This window comes from Psammomys obesus, unplaced genomic scaffold, assembly GCF_907164565.1.
Source record: "Psammomys obesus unplaced genomic scaffold, mPsaObe1.curated_primary_1811, whole genome shotgun sequence".
NCBI lineage: Eukaryota > Metazoa > Chordata > Mammalia > Rodentia > Muridae > Psammomys > Psammomys obesus.
In genome coordinates, this window is record NW_026592510.1 from 10,735,446 (window position 1) to 10,754,528 (window position 19,083).

Here is a 19,083-nt window from a genome sequence, read left to right on the forward strand (position 1 = left end):
GTCAGTTATTAGGCGAGGCTGTGCTCAGAGGCTGCACAGCATCCATCTGTGGCATGCTGCATTAGGGTCCTGTATTCTGGTCCAAACCAGGCTTAATGACTGCGCCAGCCAGATTCAAGCAAACGCTATAAAATCACTTAATCTTGTTATTTGTACTAACCAATCATTTCATAATTAACCTATCAAATACCTTTAATCCCTATTGAAAATACCCAAGATTCTCATTTTATGCTCTAAATGCATTAAGTATTCCTCCCAGGAAACAAGAGAAATACATTTCATTTTGGGTAACCAGAATATACAAGGGTTAAAAATTAAGTCATGTTTAAAGAGAAGTCCAGGAGATCACTAAAAGTCTTTAGGCCTTTTTTTTTTTTCTTTTAAAATCTCAGGTCCCAAAGACATAACTTGTAATGGACTCCAGGGCTCAGAAGACCACAAAAGTTCTTGGGCAGTTAGCTCTCACTCCTGACCACTTGGGGATAGGAAAATGTCTTTCCCAGAGCAAGCCATCTTCAAAATTCTCCCCTAAAGATCTCCATGCTACCTCTAGTCTGTCTCTTTTCTTGGTTGCAAATGAATTTAGGATTTGTTGAGATTTCTCATCAGCCAGGAGATGACTGTAGGGTCACTAGGCCCATACCATCAGAGCCTTTCCAAATAGTCCCAGGAAGAAGGAGCAAGAGGCTTTGGGGGCTGAGCCCACCTTCCTGAGACACTTCCTCCTCCATTAACTTTCAAGCCAGGGAAGTCCAAAGACAGACAGACATACACATATACATATACCTCTTCCTCGTAGTCAGACTCACTCTCTTCACTGTCAGATCTGGGTGCAACTTCATACCTAGGGAAAGAAGTGGAGAAGAGGTTTAAAGAAGTGTTTAAGTTATAAACACGGGCATTGGTGACTTCACCGCAACACCCTACTTGCAGATGGCAAATGCAGACAGGAAACTTCCCCATCTCCGCAAAGGCTACCCTGATTTTGTTTGGGAATTTTGTAAGGCACGCCACATCCACTCCTAGTCCAAAAGAAGCTCCAGGAACCGCAGTAACCATTTCAACACCGTACCCAGGATTCATCTCCAGCCAGGCATCCAGCTGACTTGCTTTGGGTGCTTCTGGTCCAAAGAGGACCTTGCCAGTCTCTGTGTGTGTCACTTTGACAGGCAGGTCGCTCATCTGGCTGCTTTCATCGATTGGCTGGAAGGAGCAAAGAGAAATGAAGTCAGCCTAGGTCGTCCGGAGGCTCTCTCGGTTCTATGCTGGACATTTCTCAGGCTTCCTCTGCTTGCCCAGTATATGAAATGTTTTCCTGTGTTTCATACTTCAGTACCTAAGGTGTCTTTGTGGGTAGGGAGAGCTCACCACCCACTGAGAAGCCAGAAGTAGTAGATATGATGGTGGAGGCCTGTGACACTTGCACCCTGGAAGCTGAGGCAGAAGGGTCACAAGTTAAATGCCTAGGTGTCTCAAAACAAAACAAAACAAAACAAACAAAAAACTGGGGCTGTGGCTCAATAGTACAACTTGTGTTTAACATGTGCAAGGTTCTGAACCTGGTCCTCAACAAAAAAACCTGAACCCATTTGTAGTGAGAATTCTGGTTTCTTTAAATACCCAGTTACGCTGGGATCAAACTCAGGTGTGGGGTAGTGGGCTGCTTAGGACTGACTGCAGCAGCTAACTATGACTTGTCTTGTGCTCTAGCTGGGGCATGATCTTGCCAGCTGAACATAGTTTACGTTTGGAATGCCGGGCACTCTTCAGAGGGTATATAATGCTAGAGCCCAAGAGGAGCTATGGAGGCTACTGCTCCCCCTGCTGCTGCTTTTTCCTGGTTGCTGGTTGGAGATATCCTGACAACTAAGATAGGACCTGCCCCTACCTGGCAAGAGGTGGTCTAAAGAGATCTACACCTCCTTTCCCCTCTATTCTTTCTCTCCTACCTAGTGTTGGGGGGTTGGAAGAGATTGGGTTGGGAAAGGTGGTAGGTAAAAGAACCCAGTAAAGTAGCCAAAACTCTGGCTACACACACTGGCGTCCCTGGCACATAGGGTACAGGTGCATGGCCTTGGCTTTTCTAACTGGCTGTACTTGCCAAGACTCCGATTAGAAGATACAAAAGTTCAGGGAAGCTGGGGTGCAGGCATAGAAAGCCACATCACAGTGGCAGCAACGCCAGTGCAACGACAGTGGCTATGCCAAGCTCCTGCCTGCTGCAAATAGAAGCCATGGCTTTACTGGATCAGTTGTATACGATAATATAAAACTAGGTTAGAGCCTTCCAACAGAGTCTCCATATACTTTTTATCCTAAAGCACAATGAACATTCCTAACCCAAAAGTATGACACTTAAAACTTTCTGAGCGCGTACATGATGGAACAGGTGGAAAACTCTGCAACTGGCCCAATGGGAAGGGCCACCCACAGTTAGTCAAAACACAAGTATACTAAAATAATACATAAAATTTCCTTCAGACTATGCATTAAGGTGTATGTGGAAAAAACTGAGATGTATAAGAAGCGTGTGTGTGTGTGTGTGTGTGTGTGTGTGTGTGTGTGTGTGTGTAAATACTCCCAAGTCATAGCCGCAAACCCACACGAAGCGGAAACACTTCTGGCTGCAAGCATTTGGGATAAGGGATACTTGCCCTGTAACATATTCCGTTCTTATTTCAGGCAGGCGGACCTGATTCGGGTCATTTAGAACCCACAGTTCCTCAATCCTTCACCTAACACTCCCCAGGGAACAATTCCTGCAAGCTGCGGGGTTTTTTTGTTTTAGTTTTTGTTTTTTTTTTTTTTGTTTTGTTTTTGTTTTTGTTTTTTGGATAGAACAACAAAATCTAGCTCGTGTCATCTACTACAAACCCACCAGAATGGAGTCTGATTCAACCACTGAAATTGTGAGAATGATAAACAATCAATAACAAAAGCCCTGCTTGTTTGAAACCTGAAGAATTGACCAAGACAAAGATGAAGTTCATTATCAAACTCTACCAAAAAAAAAAAAAATGCTCGCTCAGAAAAATTCAAAGTATGCAAAACTGCCGAGGTTGTAGATACTGTGCCCCAGAGAACAGGCTGTCGTGAAGGAGCTGGAAATGGAGCTGGAAATGGAGCAACCCTATGCAAATGGATATGCCACTAATTGCAGGGTGACCGACTTCTAGGAGCAGGGACGGCCCTGGGTAAGGCACTTGGAAACGCTTCATTTGTGTGAGCATTTCGCTACGTTTTCTGAAGAGTAGTAAAATGGACTGTTTAGGAAATTCATTATTGCAAAGAATTTGCCCTAAATTACTCTTAATTAGTTTTGTGTTCAAATAAATACATGCAACACCATTGGTGTAATTAGGATTGTCATATAATTTATTCCAATTAAGCCAAAAAAACGATAAAGAAAAAGAGTTGGCTGATGATACTTTCTATGTCTTGGAGAAAATAACCAAAAAGAAACGCGAACCCCGGTAGCTCTTTCCTCCTGCTCCCTAACAAAGCACCATCATCAGAACCAATATTAGTGACTATTCACAAAAATAACCTTAAAGGAAAAAGGCTTGCCCCGGCTGTCAGTTCTCTTCACTCTTGTGTGCACTAAAGCAATCATTCTGCGCTTTGCATGGGGACATGATTCTTCCTCATTACGGTAAAAGGTCATCTACACACTTCAGAGAGGAAAGGGAAATCCAGCATTTGCTACCATTTCCCTGGGAAAAAAAAAAAAAAGCCATATCTTGTTATCGTGGACCTGTTTCTTTGCTAATGTCTCACCTCAGAGAAAACTAGAAATCACTGAGGGTGGAATTAGAACTCTGGCAAAAAGCACAAAATGAGCCCAGAAGAGAAATGAGAGCATTATTTCAAAACAAACTGAGCAAGATACCCACTTTCCAAACTTCAGCAAATGGAACTCACATGTGTTAACATTAAAGATGGAAAAATGTGTGTGTGTGTGTGTGTGTGTGTGTGTGTGTGTCACAGGCTCAAGATCAGGAGCTAATTTCTACACAAGATAAGAGATGAGAGGACCTGAAAGCATTCAGTCACCCTGGGTTGGGGGTACCGGGATGCCTTCTGAAAGAAGGCTGGGGTAAGCCATTATCAGTTGTAAATGCTCTGACACAGCGTTCGACCCTGCTTAGAGCCGGTCTAGTGCTTCTCAGACATCAACGTTTATGCTGATTTTCCCCTTCCTTGAGATGGCTTAGGGAGGCTAGTCAATGCGTGTTTCCAAGAGGTTTCCACACAGCAGTGGTTCACTCTTTTTTTCTGCAGCTAGCCATGAGAGCTTACATGGAACCCATGTGCCTGGTGATCCTGAAGGGAACGGGCACATCCCCACGGCCAGAGGCTTCAGGTAGACTTCTCAGGGTCCCCAAGTGAAGGTAGCTTAAACTCTCTGATCTTGCACCAAAAAAAAAAAAAAAAAAAAAAAAAAAAATCCAAGAAATAATTGTCTCCTCAGAGCCCAGGAGAATATCAGAGATTCAAAGATATACAATTAAGGGCAGTTCGTGTGTAGCTCTACATACAATCTATATTATAAGCCTATATATACCCCAAGAAAAATCCGGAATATGTGAGCTGTTTGGCTTATGTAACTTTTCTGATCTGAAGTTAGTAATAAGGTAGGGAAATGGGCCATATTTTACGCTTCTGCATCATTCACTTGCCAACTGTAGCCACAGAATCACTTTAGCCTCTTAGCCCTCTACACAGTCATCTTAAGTTTACCTATATACAGAACGGCATACAAGAAACTCTATCAGCTGATCAGAGATCTTGAAACAAGTGTTACTCTAACTTTTTACTATTAATGGTCTGTGGTTTGAAGGAAGATGCTTTTCATCTCTCGAACCCCCTATTCCCATCTCTCTCTCTCTCTCTGTGTGTGTGTGTGTACACACATATGCTCAACATTCATCCTGATTTTTTTCCACACACAATGTGTGTGAGTGTAAGGCATATGTGTGGAGGACAGAGGACACTCTTGGACGTCGAGCCTTGCGTCACCTTGTTTGAGAAAAGGCCTCATGAGTTTTGTCACTTCGAGTCTCCAGCTAGCTGGTCCTCGAGCTTCCAGGGTCCCTGTGCCTTTGCTTCCCATGTCACTGAAGACACACTGGGGTCATACACACATGCTACCACACGCAGCTTTCCATGGGTTCTGCGGCTCCTAACTTGTCCTCATGCTTGCACAGTGGGAGCTCTAACCACCGTGCCACATCCCAAGCCCCTAATGTACTTTTTTAAAAAAACTTTTAAAAGGATTAGCTGAGGGTCTGGAGAGGCGGCGCAGCAGTGCAGAACACTCGCCGCTCTTGGAAAAGACCCAAGTTTGGTTTCAGGTGTACACATCCAGAGGTTCACAATGGTCTGTACCTCCAGCTCCAGGGGACAGACACCCTCTTCTGGCCTCTGTGGGCACCCGCAGAGCATAAGCATGCAAATAGATACACACACACATACCCATGAGAAGAACTTTTATATATATATATATATATATATATATATATATATATTTGAGTAGCTCAGGGAAAGTAAGGTCAGTGTACACAAAGAATGGTGCCATGGGCTGTGCTGACTTCCCCAGAACACAGGAGCCATGGGAGCCACTGCCCTTACCTCTCCATCTGGTCCTAGGGCAGACTCCCCTCCTTCTGCATTCTCTTCAGCCTTCTGCAAAACAACAAGGTCAAGTGTTATGTATACCTAAGAATACAGGACAGAAATTAATTCATGGCAACTCCCATGAGTGTTGTCCTCACAAAAAGACACAAATGTTAACATCTTTCTCTTTGCTGACACAAAACATGCACCGTATTAGCAACCTGTAGAGAGTCCTTTAAATCCAGATGTGACTCAAGGCCCGCCCACTAGAGATCTGTGGATTGCATCGTTACAGACCCATGGAGCTTGAGACACAGGCACCATCAAGACAGAAGGCAGAATAGGAAACATTTTCTCATGTTTGGCACTGAAGACAAATCCTGACATAATTAGTTCGACTTCTCTATTCCCTAAGCAAGTTTTCATCAGCAATGAAGAGCAGCATTCTAAAACTGTCCATCAACAAAAAGCTCTGAACCGCTCCTCAGTCATAAACACACAAAACAAAACAAAATTCTGTGAGTTCCCTGGGTGATTTCCATTCTATCTAATTGGCTTTCATAATATATAGTATTTCCACAGTATGTATTTGGGGAAATTGATGTGTATCTATTGCATTCTCGTGAAAAATTCCATCATTTTCTGTTGTTTAAATAACCCAGTGCCTTCATCCATTAACCTCTTATGTGCCTCAAAGACAAGGAAATGAGAAACTAGGATGGTGTCACATTACACACAGACCCGAGTTTTACCTGTAACATATACAAAATAGTCAAAATGTCTTCTTTTACAACACCTGTCTGACAAGTAAAATATGTTTTTATATACAGAATCTCTATTTTTAAATTATTACTAAAAGCTATACTACTTCCATGTAACAAAACATGGAAGAGAAAACCACTTATCAAAAAATTTAGAAAACAAACTTTCTATCCTAGGACTCTTTATATAATTGATAAATATAGACAATAATATGGAATCATTATTAACTCTCCTTTTACTTAAGACATTCAATCTATTAATACCCTTATCCTCTTATCTTCTATGTAAATAATTAGTCTTTGTTAAAAAGATACTGTACCGAGAGTGTTTGTTTAACATCCAGCCTTTTGTTACACTGAAGAAGTCCCATAAATGTATAATCTTTTAAAGTCCTTTTCAGTGCTATTTGTAATTTTCTTATCAAATACATTCTCTGTGTCCCTCTCACATGCATGCACAAAAACATGTACACACAGAGAGAGACAGAAAGAGAGGGACAGACAGATAGACAGATGGGCAGTGGAGCGGGTGATGAAGCATAAACAACAGATTTTCTACCAAAGATTAGGAAAATAAAGGCTCCTATGCTTAGACTTGCCCAAGACTTGTATTTTCTGTATTGTTACCCAGAAGAAGTATGTACAGGCTTGGAGGACTGACACATGGAATCACACCCGTGGGCTCCCAACCTAGCCTGGGGAGGCATTCCAACAATGACAGAAACCTTGTTTTCAGAGCAGAAATCAGCCTGCTACCAGTCACTGAAGGTCCTGTTTTTGGAACTCTCAAGCACTATACTCCAGAGATGGCTTTCATTAATGAGAGAAAGTCAATTAATCCCACGATTCTTTCCATACAAACCAGAAATAAGCTACAAATTTGGCCAACAAAGAAAATCAAACGAGACAATGAAAAAGCTAATTTGAAATCACTAGCGAGTGGAACTGGATCACCATTTCAATGAAAAGCACATTAAAAAGCTTGAGGCACCAGAAATGCATAGAATCAAAACTATTCCACAGCATACTCGCTTATGAATATACTATGAGCCAGCCAGAGCATTATCTAAAACCGGCCTCATAATCAGACCCTTTCATTACTTAAAGCTCCCTAAACTATCTACTTTTAATACTATTAGACATCAAGAAGCGAAGAACTATCATGAGTCCACCCACCCCTTGGTTCTGCGACTAGACAAGTTGCATGGGAATCACATCTCCGATTGCACGTGAGGGACAACCCAGAGCAGAGCAGCTTCTCCTTGCCTTATATTCTGCTGCAGGACTGGACCACTGTTTCAACTTGTTCAATCCAGGGCTCACATGGTACAAGGCAAAACCTCTTCCATAGCACTCACCATCCTGAACGGCAGGCCAGGAGCTAGTGCAAAGGCCTACAATGGATTCTGGCCATGGCACTATCTGAAAACTGCCTCCTAAAGGCTACAAGGTCGGGCTTCTGCTTGTTCAAGGAGGATTCATGCCCACAGGGGTGCCTAGCACTTAGGGATCATTAGATGAGCATTTAGCAGGTAAAAGAATGAACAAGGCACCACTGTGGGTGGTGAGTTTCACTTAAGGTCCACTCACTGAATAATTCATGTTGTTTTTGTTGCTATTGTTTGTTACCATTACTATTATTGCTATCATCATTGCAATTGGGAAGCAAAATATTTTATGCTCTTTTAAAAATTTTTTTTTAGTATCATCATTTATTACAATTTATTCAATTTGTATCCCAGCTGTGTCCCCCTCCCTCGTCTCCTCCGCATCCCATCCTCCCTCCCTCTTCTCTCCCTATGCCCCTCCCCTAGTCCACTGTTAGGGGGGAGGACCTCCCTTTCTATTTGACCCTATCCTATTAGGACTGGTTGCATGCAATATATTTTGGAAGTCATAAAATGGTTCCGAACCAACACACAGATTTTACCATTGGACTAGGTAGGGTGCTGTGTCACCTCTGTCAACCCCACCCTGCCCCTGAACCCATTTCTGCCACATGATTATGAGCCATGAAAGCCAGGCGACAGTCTACTCTAAAGAGAGAGCCTCTCCAGTTATCCAGCTTCTCCCATCATAATCTGGGCTTCAGGCATCTGTGATCATTTCTTTCAGAAATCCATGTTCCCCCACCAAACTCAAGTTTTAGTGTCAACAGAGAAAAGAAAACCACAAACTCCTACCCCTTTATACTAATACCCAAGGGCCGGTGACTTGTGTTCCTTTGACATGGACTTTGGACAGTCCCCAGGCCCGGGTGAGACAGCTTGGCACAAATGAGACACAGGTGATAGTATTCTCACTGCCAGAGAAATTTCCTCGTGTAGTTACCTGTGTCATGCAGTCACCAACACATGGTGCCTACACTTACTCACATTGACTGAAACAAACAAACAGAAAATCAAACTAAAATTTTGCAGTCCATTCGTTACTCAAGACTAAGAACACAGTCCTGGATTCTTCCTAAGAAAACACCGCAAACTAGTTATGCTTATGTGGGGCTGACATAATTAACCCATTCATGTCAGGGGACATGTGTAACACAAACTATCTCTAACTAAAGATTACTCCTTACTAAAAATTACTAAGGCTCAAACGGATTTGGGTTCAGAGGCCAATGTCAGTTTACATTTTTCCACTTCAGAATGGGTTCACAAACAAAGCACCAGGCTCATCTTCCACTCTAAAGGCTTATGAAAGGAAGAGTAGAGCTACTGAAGAAAGGACTTCAAGAAAGAGGAAAACCCCATGTCAGCTAAAATCAGGAAGAAATCTGCTTAGATTGCAACATGGAAGTCGCCTTGTTTTGTAAGGAAACAGTTTTATGTCAAATATTTTACGGCCTACATTATAAAAGAATCCATTTTCTCCCCCAGCAGGTATTGCCACAGTGTGCTGGAGCAAAGTCCAAATGTGTGGGTACCCTAAGGGCTCATTCCGCTTTTCTAGAAACGAAGCTTTCAGGAACCACTTGGTTTATTTTTACTGTCGACTAAGTGGGCCTCTGAGCACGAAGACAGGTGCTCAGGCCATAAAAAATGCCCAGAAATATCAAATTAGCAGGCATTTGCACACTGCCTGGGTCTTGTAAGTGCAGAGAAAGCCAATTTGAACATTTGACTCAGGCGACTGGTCAAGCCAGTTAAACAGGACTTGGATTCAAACTGGATTCACCCATTTTTTGACAATGAGCTGATCAGATGAATCTAATCACTGGGGCAGTGAGTTCACTGCTCTCCACACAGTCCTCACATGCACATGTGAAACTGCCTAAGCATTTTCTTTCACCTACGGAGCCTGGGAGGGAAAAGCTGCAATGAACTATTGAATCTTTAGGAAGACAGAAGAGATAAAATAATTGGAAGACGCCAGGGGTAACTTCAATTTACAACAAATGTCTCAACGACACCATTATTTTGTTTCAATGAAAGTCATACCAGCTGGCTTTGGTGGCTGTGTTTAATATCTAAAAAGGTTAGAAATCACATTTCCAATCACTGTATTGAATAATGCACCAAGTCAGCAAAGTTCCCCCTTTGATGTATAAGAGCCTTGAGCTGTACTTAGAAAAGTGGATGGGAGGCAGGTAGAAGGAAAGAAGAATGAATAAAATGACTTTAAGAACTGATGAGAACTGAGGCCAGTCAGACATAGAAAGATGAAAATTGCCCTGTTTTTTCTCCTATTAGGATCCTCACTTTCGAACATAAATGAAGATAATGTAAATACACAGTGTAAGGGCTGGTCTAGGCTATGAAACTACCTAGCCTGAGAGCAGAGAACAAAGGCCCGGAGGACAGGATACATACTGAAAAGGAACCTAAGTCACTTAAGAGCAGAGAGGATGTTCAGTAAGGAATGGGAGGGTACAAGGAAGAGAAGGATGGGAGGAAAGCAGGGGCCAGGAAGAGACAAAGCAAACCTCATGTGAGAAACACCACAATGCAGCTAATGTTTTGTGTGATCATAAACAATAAAATAAGCCAAACCCATGATGAAAAGTACTACCTGCCCATGCTGTCCATGGGCTAAACACATGCCTATCAAAAACATATAACAAGAATGTATTTCCACTAGTTTATATCGCATGGAAGAGATTGAAGGGATAACTTTTTATTTAATTTTTGCTGGGCTCAAATAGTTCTAGATGTAGAACCAAGACAACTGAACTAAGGACTCTGTGCCTCTGGCAAGAGCTCCTAGCTACAGCTTAGCAAAGACTGTGCCTGAAGCACTATGAGAAACAACCTTATCACCAGAAAGCACTCTAAAGTAGAAGCCATGCAAATGAGAAAATCCCCTCTGCAGGAGATGCTTTCGAGCCTTGTCATAAGAAGGGTCTACCAAAATAATAAATCCTCACTTCCTTTCCACATGCCAATAGCCAAAAAGTCAGTCACGGTCCTAAAAGACATCCTCTACTTACATACAACTGATGCTGAAGAAAAAAGGAGAAAAAAAAATTAGCTGGCCATGCTGGTCCCTGCCGGAAATCCTAGCACTAAGGAGGCAGAGGTCAAGGTCAGCCTTGGTTATGTAACTAACACGTTCAAGTCCAGCCTGGGTTACCTTACAGGTTTTGTTTTGTTTTAAAGATAAACAGAAAAAGAAATGAGAGATTTATTTAACATCACAAAACATGCAGTTATATTAAAATATTAAAAGGTCTTTATTTTTAATATTATTATATTAAAATTTTGAGTGTGTGCACATGTGTGTACATGTGTGTTTGTGTCCATGGGTCACAGCAAACATGTGGAGGTCAGCGGACAGTCTGCAGGAATCATGTCTCTCTTTCTACCAAGAAGATGCTGGATGCCAAACTCAAGTCAGTCCTTAGGCTTCGAGACAAGGGCCTTAACCCCCTCAGCCATCTCCCCAGCCTTATTTTCAGAAGCAAAAACAATCAGATGGGAAAACCAAGTGTATTTCAATATCCTTCTACCCCACTTCTCACAAAACGGCTTGGTGTGGCAACCAATGTTTACTGAGCATCACTGTGTGTCAGCAAGTGTTCCAAATGCTTTAAGGTTCCTCCGTGTACCTCACAACAGACCTGGAGAGCAAAAAGCACTTCTCTCCCTTTGTCCTGCTTAGCTTTTATTGTCTAGCTGACACACCTTGAGTAGCAACTGAGGGACTGTCCTGATCAGACTGTGGCTACATCTGTGAGAGACCTCCTTGGTTGATGTGGGAAGGCCTAGCCGGGAGCTGCCATTCCTAAGTAGGTGGCACCACGCTCTGCCAGAAAGCTGAGTGGGAGCCAGGGAGCCTGAGCAAGGCAGCAAGCAGCTTTCCTCCTCTGTCTGTGCTTCTAGTTTCTTGCCTAGAGTTTCCTTTTTTTTTTTTTTTTTCTTCCTTTTTTGCCTAGTTCCCCATGATAGTGGAGCTGTCCCCTGAATGGGTGAGCTGAAATAACCCATCCCTCCCTTAAGCTTATTTTGGTCATGGTGCTTCTCACAGCCACAGAAATCAAACTAGACCCCGCCCCTTCTGTGGCTAAGACACAGAGCACTCTATAATACCTGTTTTAATGGCATAACCTATGAGACACTGAGAGCCAATTGGTATGCAAATATTTTCTTATTCATCTCTGAATTTGAACGGCTCCATGATGTGGAGGGTGGTCCCATGTGCAGCGATGATGTTTGTATATGCTTGTCAGTTTTCTCTAAGCCCACCCCCCTCCAACCCTGTAGCCACCTGTAGATATTTCAGAACACCTTGGTGGAACACAGAGTACCCTCAAGGTCATGCTGAATGCTCACTGCAGCTCGTGCACACGCACACACACACTGAAATGCAGAGCTTGCTCCCCCAAGACACACTAGCTCAATACTTAAAACTTATTTTTCCTCTGACCTGTAAATACAGATACAGAATTGACTTTCTTTTTTTTTTTTTTAACTCTTCCATTTCAAGGCCAATAAAGAAAGGCAAGGCTGAGAATGAAATTTTATGTAATTTATAGACATACACTGCATAGGAAGGCACCAAATGGGAAAGAGAATTGAATTAACAAGGTCAAGACAAGTTATAGGAAGCCAACCCTACTATTCATGAGCAACACTAAACAACAAACTCTCCAAGAACAGCAAAGGCTCTGTTATGCTGGGAGATTAAAATAGAAAGAAAAGAGAAAAACCCAACTACATACTAGTTCAACAGTGAAAGTAGAAAGTAACCCTTATCCAATCAGACTTCAGGGCCAGTGATGCTCTTCCTCAATCTCAGCATCTTAGTTGCCTGCACATTTACTGCAACCAGCTCAGGGCTGTTATTTCACTGAGTAATGCAGGTTTTCTTAAAATAAGAAGTACATCTATGTCTGGTTTAATCTTCAAGATTGTAAGCAGGGACAGCGTATTATCTAAAGCTGTGGAGGAAACACTGGGGGTTGGGGAGCAGGCACAGTTTGCAGCCTACAGTGGGGGGGACAGAGGGGACGGGACCACAGTCTGCAGCATCAGATACTGATGTTCCCTCCACCACAGAGAAGCTGGACCAGACTCCCAACCATTCACTCTGATGGAGGGGGAGGAGGGAACTAGAGGTAGCACCAAGAGTAAAAAAAAAAAAAAAAAAAAAAAAAAAAAAAAAAAAAAAAAAAAAAAATCAGCTTTTAAAGGCATCCCTTTCCCTTGTGTTCCAATAAAGAACTGGCTACTTTAATCTGAGTGGTCTTAAAGCCCAGTGAAAGAAACAGAGTCCAGGAAAGACTAGGAAAAGCCTGCTTGTCTCCATCCTTCCCCTTCTCTTCCTCCCTTCCCTTCCTTCATTCCTTGCCCCCTTATTCATCCCACTTTTCCTGGAGTGATAGTCTGGAGAGGAAACAGAGCCCTGCCTCCTTCCTTAGTCTCAATAAAGGCAAGCAGTGTTCAGGTGCTGGCCTTCTTGACAGCACCCAAGTAGGTGGCTGGAAATAAACATTCTTCACATTGATCAATTGGGACAATCATCAGGAGATGCTCAGAACACCTCCTATCTGTTCTTTTTTTGCTGGGTAACCAGTCTTCATCTCCTCTTTGACTTGCAGTTTTCCTTATCATTCAGCACAGTTAAAGTTATTAATTTGGGTACAGGCTTAATTAATGTCTGTTTCACTTCTTTCTTCTCTATGACACTCCCTAGGCTCCTATCTAAGTGCTGGTAAATGGAAGCATAAAATAGAAAGACAATTTGCAAGGAGCACAGCCACCCATCTACAGATCTGATAGAATAAGCAGAACCATGACAAAAATCGCAACAGATCCCTGCTCTGCCCAAAACAATGCAAAAATACAGGCATAATTGTCAACACTCCATCATTTCTTTCTTTGCCTGCGGTGATGTGACTATCTAATTCCACAGCAGGAATCTATTAATTATAAACTAGAAGCTCAAATGTGGGCCATTAGCTTTTAATCACAAGGAAATATAAAGAACTTCGATGTTGAAAACACTAACAGTGACGACCTCTGCAGAACACATCCCCAGGCCAGGAAAAACCGGAACTAGCCTCGAACGGGGTCTGCTTACAGAATATTACAGCGTGGTATCTGCTTGCCTTTGTGCTCTACTGGTTCTAAAAGTTATCTTTCAAAATCACAAGTTGGGAGCTAGAGTTCTGCAAAGTCTGTAACTGACAAGAAAATGAGGTCCTCCTCAGCAATAAAAATGTCTAAATCTAAGCGCCGAGTCATCCCTCCCCCACATTAACAACAAGGTGTGCCATCATATCTGAAGAAAACGAGGTACAAGAAGGCACCTTCTCAATCATTTATTCCTCCTCCTTAATTATAAAACAGGTATGAGAATTCAGGAGCCATGAAATTAATTATTTTTTTTGAAAAACATTCTGTTCAATTATTCAGTGTAGAGAGTAAATGATTAAATGCCACCAACCCTCCATTTTCACAGTTCTAATGAACATTTTCTGTTGATGTTTGTACCTGGCCTAATCAGAAGTTATTATGAAAGCAAAATTCAGCTGTCTGTGCCTCAGTGCTCACCAGGCAATGGTTCCAGGAGACCAAAGTCTGTGGAGACCAAAATCCGAAGATGCACAAGGTTCCTGGGCAAATGCCACAGTGTCCCCTTGTTACGTCCCCACATCCTCCTGCACACTTTATCCATCTCGTAATTACTTATGACATCTGTGCAACCTAAATGCCACGTTGTAGGGCTGACTGGAAGGCAGTGCCAGGAAAGTGTCTGCACAGTGCAATACAGAGGCCATGTTTTTCCTTTAGGGATGCTGAGCTCTCTGTCTGCGGGATGCTGACCTGACACTCTAATAGCCAAGAAGATCCAGATTTTCTGGTCCCTGCTCAGCAACTTACCAAACTGAGACACAATATCTGCAGAGCAGATACTAAGTGTTGTCCTTCACTTTTTACAATAATTAAGACACTACATTTGACATGAGATTGCTTTTTCTCTGTAACTAGCAAAACTTGTAACAATATACTTACCTTTCTGTGACACCGGGAAGGGAGAACAGAATAAAAACTTGCATCTTTTTCATCTGTACAAACAGACTGAACTGTGTGTCCGGAGCATCCCAAAGAATCCCCAACTGTCTTCCTATGGTTTGTTCCTGTTTGTACACTGAACTTTCTTAATTTATCACTCTGTTTTCTTAACTCAGTTGTCTCTGCCACCCTGGCTTTCAGCCTATACAAATGCTCATTTGTGTCAATATTCTTTCTGCTCTTACAGACTGTGTTTAGTTGATTTGAAATAATACTATATTAAAAAGTAGCAATACAGACTAGGCACGCCCCCATTGCAATAATCTTTTTATACCCTTGTCTCTAATACATCATCTACTTCACACCATACTAACATATGTGATTGCTACAAGTCAGCAATCTAAACCTCCCACTAGTTAGGAAGGGTTCTTATCAGAGAGCAATACTCATCGAAAACCAGTCTTAGGAGATATGTCACAGGCTGTACCTGCCGGCCTACGGACCTCACCTTCCTCCTCCTCCTCCTCTTCTTCTTCTCTTTGGCCGCTTGGGCCTGCTTGTGCTCCCAAACCAGGTTAGTCAGATTGGCTACATACTCATCCGTCTGCTGCAAAAGGTAGGCTAGGCGTCTGTCTTTCTTTTGGTCGATGAGTTTCCTGTAGCCCTCTTCATCTTCAGCCTGTTCAGGAAGGAGGGGAGGATGGCAGTGTGATGCATAGACCCTCACAGCTGTGCTTCATACTCTCCTGTTTACAACCTGAGTCTGGTGGTGCCTGGGGCCAACAGGATGAGCCAGGCTGCACAAGATACCAGTGGAGTCTGCAAAATCTGGCAAAAATGGAGATGTGCAACACTCCTTGGGAGCATGGCTCTGAGGTTTTTAGCAGAACTACTGCACGAAGCCCCACGGTATGTGTGATATGACTATCTGAGTCAGCTCTTCCATCTTCTGTGCCTCTTGAACTATTCAAAATTAGCGCAAAATCAGATGCACTAAGTCACAAGCCTCCATGAGTGGAGATAAGTCTTTAGCCCCTGAAATCTGGTACCACTGAGTTATAAAACAAACCCCATAATTTCCCCCTCTCCCTCCCATTAAGCAGCATTAAAACCTCTCGATGTCCCCTGAGCCATTTACAGAGATATCTTTTAGGCTTCCCCAGTAAAAGAACATCCCAAAATATTTTTCTGTGATGCCTGGGTAAAAGGAGAGCACTGTACACTCTCTAAGAGGTAGCTCTGTCCCGGAAGAGCACAGGTACTCAGCTGTCGGGTGTCCCTCCAGCGCGTGCCAAACCGACAGCAGCTTCATCACTCAGCGTAGCTGCTGTCTGCCCCGGGAATGAGCATGAACTCAAATGCTATTATAACTCTAATTGCTTTTGGCTATGGTTGATCTCACTTGAAGAAAGAGTGATGAAAAACTTCAGTTTCTCTATTATCTGTATATTCCATCATTTAATTGCAAAAATTAATGATTTGCAAATGCCTAATCATTAGTGTCAAACCAATCTGTTGCTAGAGTTCTAATGCAGCTTTTCCTTCAGTTGAATCAGACAAATTTGCCTGTTGACTGCTCCGTTTACTGCACAGTAGTCTCCCTCACTAGGCAAAGACTCTTGACAGTATTCTCTGCGCCCCCCCCCCCCCCAATGGGAGAAAGGACAGAAAATGGTGGGATTCCAGAACACCACAAATGGTCTTTACCGTCTGGAACCTTCAAATTAATGAAATAAAACACCAACCAGCATCCCAGAAAGGACACTGTCTTTTCTAGAACTGTATTTATGGGTGAGGTTTATTCTGACCCACTTAGGAATTCTGTCCCACACAGAGCTTTGGGTCACTTACCACCTTTACAGATTAGCTGCTTCTCTAAATTTCATGGTGTGCTTTTTTTCCAGTTCCAGAAACAAATGGTCAATAAAACCCAATACCCAGGCCAGTGATAGAAACCTGCTTGTTCTGTGTCTGTATATTCACGAAAAGCCAACTGTGCAAAAATAACGGTGCAAAACAAACTTTGGGACAGCAGAGCTGTCACAAATAAACTTTAAAATTAACTTAAAAGTTGTTTTATAAATTTAAGAATAACTTAGTACATTTACATAATTAGTAAAAATTATTAATGCCAAATCAAAGGAGGAGAGGGAGTGAATATGAATCTTGGATTCAAAGATATGACCTTGTCATCTATTCATTTAAAAAAATCTAAAGTTGTTCATCTCAAAACATCATATATCTAATGGATTGCATTTGTCATTCTTCCAGATGTGATTATCAATCTCCTTCAAAACATAGCACTTGCCCTCCTTTGAGAAGCTATGCAAGTGGATGATGATGGTGACTTAGAGCACAAAACTACTAGGCTCATGTGTAATCCCAAATTATTAGATGCACTATGTAGAAAAGACAGAGTTCTCATTCTTCCCATCAGAGGTTCAGATACCAGTGAGTGAGTGAGTGAGTGAGTGAGTGAGTGAGTAGAGAACAGCTTTCCTTTCTTCTCTTGATGCTTCATGTCACATTCTAAATGCACAAAGATACAGAGTATCTTCCCACTGTCACGTGGGGCCCCTTACCATCAGCCTCCGCATTCTCTCCTTCTCAATCCTCTCCGTCTCCTTCTTCTGCTCCCTTTCAGTGTTGGCGTGCCAAGTCGCCACAGCTTTGGACAGCTTCTGGATCTTTCCAGCCACGGACCGATGATATTCCTTAAAATCTTTCGCATGTTGTAAAATACTGTTCAGGTATTCCTGAAGGATGCACAAGGGGGAGAGAATACACTTTCCAGTGAAGTACCTGCACATCAAAGAGGAGGCCGCATACCCTGACATCATTCAAAGCTCACAATCTATTGATGATCGGGTCCCTCCCTAGAGCCTCTCAAGTACGGGTTATAAGCTATGGTCTGGTGTGACCGGAAGACGAGAAAAAAGCGGCTGCTTTCGCTCCAGGGTATGGACATCCAAAACTGGGAAAAGGAAAGACTGGGCTATGAGCTAGTGGGAAGAAAGACTTCCATCAACTGTGCGTTGTAAGCCTAGGAAGAGACAGTGCCTTCACCTTGAAGGTGTGGTCATCTGAACCAGAAAGAGAAAGGACAAAGGCTGACCTATAAAAATGTCAATGAAAACATTTACAAGATGTTGTTCCATCACCCAGAAATAAACATGAGGGTTCTGGGCCTTTCCAATGAAAACCACATTTCTTCTGCTCCAACTTAAATTTAGAACCGTGATGCAAAATAAGTGTATGCAAAGCTGAAATTGCCATTTGTAATCCGAACTCACTTTTCACAAGGAGGGGAAATGCGCACCCTACTTGCACTAAAATCCGTAATTTTTTTTTCTTCAAAAGGAAACTAAGTTAGGCACCAAATGAAGCACAATAAAACAATCATGAGACAAAAATCACATCCTACATCAAATGGTTCCAGTGCCCTAGAAAGGAATGCTTTTGAATATCTGACCCTTTGAATCCTCCAGCTGGGCCCTTCAAAGAGTGCAGAATACCATATAAAAATAACTTCCTGCTGGGGACTGGAGAGCTGGCTCAGCAGTTAAGTGTGCTTCCTCATCTTATAGAAGGCCCTAGCACCCACCATCTGTAACTCTAGTTCCAGGGGAACCTGTAGCCTTCTTCTGTCCTCTGAGGGCATCAGGCACGCACATGGCACACAACCGTATACGTAGCAGGCAAAACACCAAAATCACTCTCTGCCCTTCTTTCCTTTTCCAAATTATCGCTCCCCAGAACTTTGCTCTAGGTCACTCACTCATGGGCCCCTTAGTCATCAGAGGTCCATAGAAGTCTAAGTATGACATCTGTTATGGGCTAAAGATGGCCCCAGTTCAGCGGGTCTCATCCTTCCCAGTGCTGTGATTCTTTAAGACAGCTCCTCATGTTGTGGTGAACCCCAACTTTAAAATGGTTTTTGTTGCTACTTTATTGCTGTAATTTTGCTATTGCTATGGATCGTAATGTAAATGTAAGGGTTTTCTGATGGTCTTAGGTGACCTCTGCGAAAGGATCATTCGACCCACACAGAGGCCTCAACCCACAGGTTAATAACTGCTGGCCCAGTTCATAATCTGATGCCCTCAACATAATGTGGTCAGGCAGCAGAGGACGGGATGGCAGCCCTTAGAAAGAGAACCCAGAGAGCTTTCTTCGTTCTGTTTCCTGCCTTGTGAGAACACAAGAAGTCGGCAACCCGAAACCTGGAAGAAGGTGTCACCCCAAGTTAGCCA

The 19,083-nt window shown here is 42.8% G+C and overlaps 1 protein-coding gene across 4 annotated transcripts in view; it reads right to left on the reverse strand.

Moving 5' to 3' along the window:
* Smarca2 (SWI/SNF related, matrix associated, actin dependent regulator of chromatin, subfamily a, member 2) overlaps nt 1-19,083 on the reverse strand; it is a 118,664-nt gene that overhangs the window by 54,681 nt on the left and 44,900 nt on the right. For all 4 annotated transcript variants that reach the window (XM_055613779.1, XM_055613781.1, XM_055613782.1 and 1 more), the window contains exons 8-12: nt 17,413-17,586; nt 15,339-15,509; nt 5,632-5,685; nt 1,073-1,203; nt 787-844 (exon numbers count right to left, since the gene is read on the reverse strand). In XM_055613779.1, coding sequence (XP_055469754.1) covers nt 787-844; nt 1,073-1,203; nt 5,632-5,685; nt 15,339-15,509; nt 17,413-17,586 — 588 coding nt within the window. The remainder of the gene's footprint in view (nt 1-786; nt 845-1,072; nt 1,204-5,631; nt 5,686-15,338; nt 15,510-17,412; nt 17,587-19,083) is intronic.